This window comes from Oryzias melastigma, linkage group LG8 (genome assembly GCF_002922805.2).
Source record: "Oryzias melastigma strain HK-1 linkage group LG8, ASM292280v2, whole genome shotgun sequence".
NCBI classification, from domain to species: Eukaryota; Metazoa; Chordata; class Actinopteri; order Beloniformes; family Adrianichthyidae; genus Oryzias; species Oryzias melastigma.
The window spans coordinates 11334756-11340441 of record NC_050519.1 but is presented as its reverse complement, the minus strand read 5'-3'; the positions used below and the strand labels follow the sequence as shown (position 1 = coordinate 11340441).

At 42.0% G+C, this 5686-nt stretch overlaps 1 protein-coding gene across 2 annotated transcripts; it reads right to left on the bottom strand.

Moving 5' to 3' along the window:
* Positions 1-520: 520 nt before the first annotated feature.
* Positions 521-4872, bottom strand: LOC112146136 (somatostatin receptor type 2). Of its 2 annotated transcripts, XM_036213258.1 has the most exons (3): positions 4161-4872; positions 3379-3548; positions 521-3288 (listed from the first exon to the last, which is right to left on the bottom strand). In XM_036213258.1, exons 2-3 carry the CDS (start codon positions 3463-3465, stop codon positions 2152-2154), a joined length of 1224 nt encoding a protein of 407 aa, XP_036069151.1. In that variant the 5' UTR covers positions 3466-3548; positions 4161-4872; the 3' UTR covers positions 521-2151. The 2 variants fall into 2 exon arrangements, with proteins under 2 accessions (XP_036069151.1, XP_024127583.1); XM_024271815.2 differs by lacking the exon at positions 3379-3548 and having other exon boundaries at positions 4161-4697.
* Between the last annotated feature and the right edge of the window lie 814 nt (positions 4873-5686).

The window sequence follows — 5686 nt, the reverse complement described above, 5'->3', positions numbered from 1 at the left end:
TGTGTTTGTGGTGTATTGTCTTTTTTTCCACCCCGTGATTGTTTCTGTTCAAACCATGGAGGACTGAGAAGCACTGTTGCACATCTGAGCCAAGACGGTGAAAAGTATTTACAGTTGTACACTTAATGCATTTACTGCCAAGGTGTTGTCAAGGTAAATAATTAAAAAATATAAAGAGACCAAAAATACAGCTGGAAATTGAACCCGACTGTTGAGTGTCTTGTCTTTAAATTATTAATGTTTTTGGCGACATCTTGTGGCCACATTCCGAATTACAGCCTTTTTTTTTAATTTCCACATATTTCCAAGCTTTATCATCACAGGCACTAATGCCTTGTATATAATATGTATTTAGATGTGTCATATTTTTTTTTTTTTAGTTAAAGAATGTAAAGTGTAAAAAATTAATCTTCATATTTATGTAAATATTACAATTAAAGGGTTTTAAATTTCTAAAACAACTGTCAATGTCAGCATGTTGTCTCTTACTTTTTTTTTCTTTTTAGGCAATAAAAAAACATTCATTTTGTAGAATTTATTTAAATTTAACATATATGCACAAACTTTCCTGATCAAGCTTGCTTGAATGTAAGCAAAGCAGAGGCAGTACGAGCAGCTTTATATTTAACTTTATACAGAAACATTTAATTAAAAAAAAAAGTTAAACCACAGCAGAACAAAATCTCATGAAAAACTAAAATAAATATATGCTAAATTATTTGAATACAAAAAGTATGCTTTATACAACAAACTAGGCAGTACATTGTGTCATATATGCTTCTTTCCACTGGCTTACATTTTGAACCACTAAATACCACAATGTAGACAATATTATGGTTTACTTTTCGTCATGTGGTACAACCGAAGTCATTTCTTCTACAGATGAATAATTTTCTGTTGCTATAGAAATACAGGACACCAGAGGCACACCGTCTTTCACTAAAGTATTGAGATTGAGTTCAGCAATACTGCAGAGATTGAATGCAAAGTAAGGTTAAGTGTGGAGTTCAAGTATCACAATATGTGCGGATGCTTATACTGGTACAAATGCGTATTTACATTGCATTTCTGCTGCAGAATGCTTGTCGGGACTCGCAAGGTTTTGAGGATTAATAAACATCTTTCAGTAGCCTTGATGTAGAAGTCCGTTCAAGTAGAGTAAATGAACTGCACAGATTGTAATCTAACTATAGCAACAGACACGTTGTCAAGGATGAAGCATTGACTCTTTGGCCAAGCGGCTCGACATTGATAAGGGAACACTACTATTGGATAAGTGTTCTAGCCCTTCACAAATTAACATTGTCATCTAGTGTCGGAGCATGACTGACATGTAGCCTCACGCAGGCTATGGATTACAAGAGTCGTGACATGACAGTTCAGGCCCTTTAAAATTCAAAGAAAAACACAGAAATCTGCACTCCCTTTTCTCACCGCGACCCAACTCAATGAAAATTGTGCTCAGAGATGAGGTGGCTTCTTACAGATGGGCAGGCGGGAAAGGAGGAGGGGAGGAATTAATCATTGATGAAACATTATTTGGACAGGTTTCATGCTCTGATATAACATGGCCACGGAAAACATGGTGCCACAATGGATCCGTGCTGAATTATTCAGTGGAACACAATCCCAGGATTTTTTCAAAGGAAAAGGTCCCTGCAAGGAACTCCACGCTCTTTTATTTCTGAAATTAAAAAACATAATACTGATCAGTTTTTCTCTTTTTTTTTTAGATTTTAGCAGCTTTACTTTGTGTTTAGATGTTGGGGACATCTGACTGTAATCGCTTTTTTTTTTCTTTGTTTTAATATTCATGTACTACAAGTAAAACTGTTCACACATGTAAAAAACATTTAATTAATGAATGAATATTTACATACAAAATGACCTTTAGGAAATGTTACCACGAAAACTGGACACATGAAAAGTGGAACCTCCTCCGTGCTGTAAACGAACATAATCCTGGGTGTCCGGAGAAAAGCCCTATTGCCCAGGGGACACGCCGCCACAGTGCAATATCAGTGACTGTGACTCATCGCTCTGAGGACTGGGAGGTGTCAACAAATTCCACCTGCAGTTCACAGATTTTGTTAGAAAACGTTTTCCATCTGGGTCCACATGAATTCTATTAGTCCGTTTGGCATGAGTTCCTCAGATGCTGGTCTGCAGGTCTCCGTTGAGCAGGGTGCTCTGGGTCTCCGTGGGGTCGTTCATCAGGCGAGGTTTGTCCTGCTTGCTGTCGCTGCGCTCCACCTCATCCAGCCCTCCCACCTTCTTCAGACACAGCACGTTCTGGAAACTCTTCTTGAAGTTCTCCGACAGGAAGGCATAAAGGATGGGGTTAGCGCAGCTGTTGGCGTATCCGAGCGCTACCACGAACGCGAAGATGTTCTTGAGGATGGGAGTGGTGCTGATGGTGCCCGTCACCGAGGTCACGTTGAAGACGTAGAACGGCAGCCAGCAGAAAACGAACACCGCCACCACGATGGACACCATCCTGGTCACCTTCCTCTCGGAGCGCTTCCTCTTGGAGGAGCCCACGCGGATGCCTGAAGACTTCACCTTGATGATGATGAACAGGTAGCAGAGGCAGATGACCATGAGGGGCAGGAAGAAGCCCAGGATGAAGGTGTAGAACATGAACGCGGTGTAGTAGGCCTCTTGAGGCTCGGGCCACACGATGGTGCAAAAGCAGCTGCCGCGCTTCATTATCGTGCCGCTGTAGATAACGATGGGCAAATTAACCAGCAGCGACACTCCCCACACCGCCACATTGATAGTCTTAGCCACACGAGGCTTCCGCCACTTTGTGGACCTAATGGGATGCACCACAGCTAGGTAGCGGTCGATACTCATTACCATCAGGCAGAAAATAGACGTAAATTGGTTCAGGGAGTCGACAGTCGTCACAATCCTGCAGAGCACAGGCCCGAAAGGCCAGTGGACCAGCACCATATGGAGGGCGATGAAGGGCAAGCCCAGCATGAAGAGCACATCTGCCACGGCCAGATTGAGAATGTAGATGTTGGTGACGGTCTTCATCTTGGCGTAGCGCAGAATCACGTAGATGACCAGGGCGTTCCCACAGAGGCCCACGGCGCACACCAGGAAGTACATGCAGGTGATGACCACCTTGCTGGTCCGGGTGAAGCTGTCGTCCGTGTCGTTCCAGCTCTGCCAGGACTCATTGGCCTGCACCAGCCCGTCGTACAGGACGTGATCAGAGCAGTTTGGAGAGCAGGATGGAAAAACCCAGGGCTCCATGATGCTCAGGTTAAGGCATCCCACCTGCACAGACAAGGATTTTGTCAGCGCCACAGAAAATTGAGATTTACAGTCCTCCTAGACCAACTTGTTGACAAAGTTGACCTCGCTGACCTGACTGTTGTGAGATTGTGCAACAAAGCATGCATGTGTGACGCGCCATGCAATATTGAGCAATGTTTGCTTTTTCAAGTCGTGCATCAGGACAGCAGGTCCTGAAGGGAGTTCATCGATTTTTACACCTTGATCATCGTTCTTCAAAGCAGTCCTGACTGAAAGCTAATCTGAGGAGAGAAGACAATTAAAGCAGACCTCCTGGTGCGCCTGTCTGCTTTAGCCAAGAGCTAACAAGGGAAGAGGCTCCAAATACATAATAGTACCCAAATATCAGCTGTGGTAGATAGTGTGTAATTCTTTCACTTCATTAGAGACTGGACATAAATCAATTTCAGCACTGCCAAAAGCCTCGCTCCAGTGAGGCGCTTCTGTGTCAATAACCATTATCGGGATTTGAAAGGATCTGATGGGACAACAGAGAAAGAAACACTAAATTCTTTTACTCTATTCACCATTAAATACGAATTTCAAAATCTCTTGTGAGCCAACATGTTTTTGACATTTCCTCACAACTGAAGTTTAAATCCTTCCACTTTTCGAGGCCTAATTTCTGCACCTGCATCCTTCTAATCACTTCTGAATATTTTAATGAATCCTCGTAATCTCAGCGACTCTAACGAGGTCATGTCAGTCATTACTGGTGTTGGGAAACTGAGCATAGCCTACAGGTTTTTTATGCGCAACCAAATGTGGACATATTGATCCATTTTAAACCCAAAGATGAAGGAAATGAACATAAATAAACACATTATGTAGCCATAAAGAGAAAATCTTCTTACCTGTAACTGGTTTTATGTCACCACTAACGACGCGCCACCTCCTCATGGATCAAAAATATTTCTGGCCAAACTGATTCCCATATTTCCCCAAGTTTCCTTCATCCGGAAAACATCCCATCACAGTTGGGAGTTTTGTTTTTTTTCCAACGTGTTGCGCCAAAGCGCATTGAAGGACCGCAAAGCTCCGATGCGCTCCTGTCGTGGTGCGCGCAGGGACTGCCTCCAGCTGGAGGAGTGCGGATGTGTTTAAAGGACGCGCACGAACAGCGCCGAGGAGGTGCTGAGGAGGCTCCCCTCTGAAGGAGGACAGGCGCTGCCTCGTAGGATGAGATCCACGAGACGGTGTGGCACAGACTGACCATTTAAAGGCGCCTCCGTCCTCTGACGCGCGATGGAGAGGAGCACTGGGGGGTTGGATCTGGTCAAAAATGTGACATTCCAACTTCAAAACTAAAGAATTAAAACTAAATTAGCAAATAATGACTACATTTATGTAGTTATGAACTTTCCAGGGGGAAAAATCAAAATTTTGAAGAAAATTTAAATCATAAAATTACATTTCCCTACTATTTTATAATGAAAAACTGACTAAAGTACTTTCTCAAACGATTGACAGATTTTTTACTTGTTTTTGAACCACTTCTGAGGTTATCTGAGTCATCCTGAAAAAAGTCCCATTAGCTTTACCCCCTTTTGACAGAATCTGAGCAGAAACTCAAGCATGCAGATTCAGATCTCATCTGGCTGCTCCTGCCTCCTGTCACTTCAATGCACTGCAGTGACCCAGCAGACTTAGAGTCTGCCATCAAACACCCTCCATGTGTTTTACACTGATGTGATGTTTTTAGATCACGCAGGAGCCATTCCAAGTGTTTTTCCCTTCTTTCTTTCATTCTGGTCCTCATTTCATCTGATTAACTCCAACCTTGCATTAATTGGTTCCACGATTATCAGGAGAAGCTGAAAATCCAAGTTTTGACACACAAAAGAGGGGAAATTCCTTTAAAAGAAAAACTAGTGGAGAAGATCAATGAGAAAGAAGCTCCTTCAAATAATGGGATTGCTTAGAAAGCATCATTAACTGCTAGTTGGTTCAGATCAGAGTCTCCTGGGTCAGATTTTTTTTCTTTTTACCTCTAACAGCTCTATTAACATGCCTCCTTCTCAAAACATTATGCTTCAGACAGCAACAGTAAAAGGGGCTTTAAAAGATCCATCTGATGAAACCTGGCAGTAAAACAGCAGCAATATTATAGTCTAAATGGCATCAAACCAAAGCAAACTGATTTACTGTATACATATATGTGCAGGCTTTACATCAGTCCTCTCTTAAAAGACACTTTTTTAACTCGGCTTTTAAGACACAGTGAAGAGGTTCCTTGTCTTTAGTTTTAATGATGTAACTTTGAACAATTTCTATCTGATTATCCATGTTTTTATTCTGTCATTGTACACCACTTCAAATCTATATGGACAATTTAAGTGATTTTATATATAAAAACAAGTTTATTATTATCTTTATAGCA

What these genes read in the sequence shown, in the direction of transcription:
- LOC112146136 (XM_036213258.1), bottom strand. Translation starts at nt 3,465, where the DNA reads ATGCACGACTTGAAAAAGCAAACATTGCTCAATATTGCATGGCGCGTC. An exon ending in CACAATCTCACAACAGTCAG is followed by an intron (nt 3,289 to 3,378) that starts GTCAGCGAGGTC and finishes TTGTCTGTGCAG; the next exon opens with GTGGGATGCCTTAACCTGAG.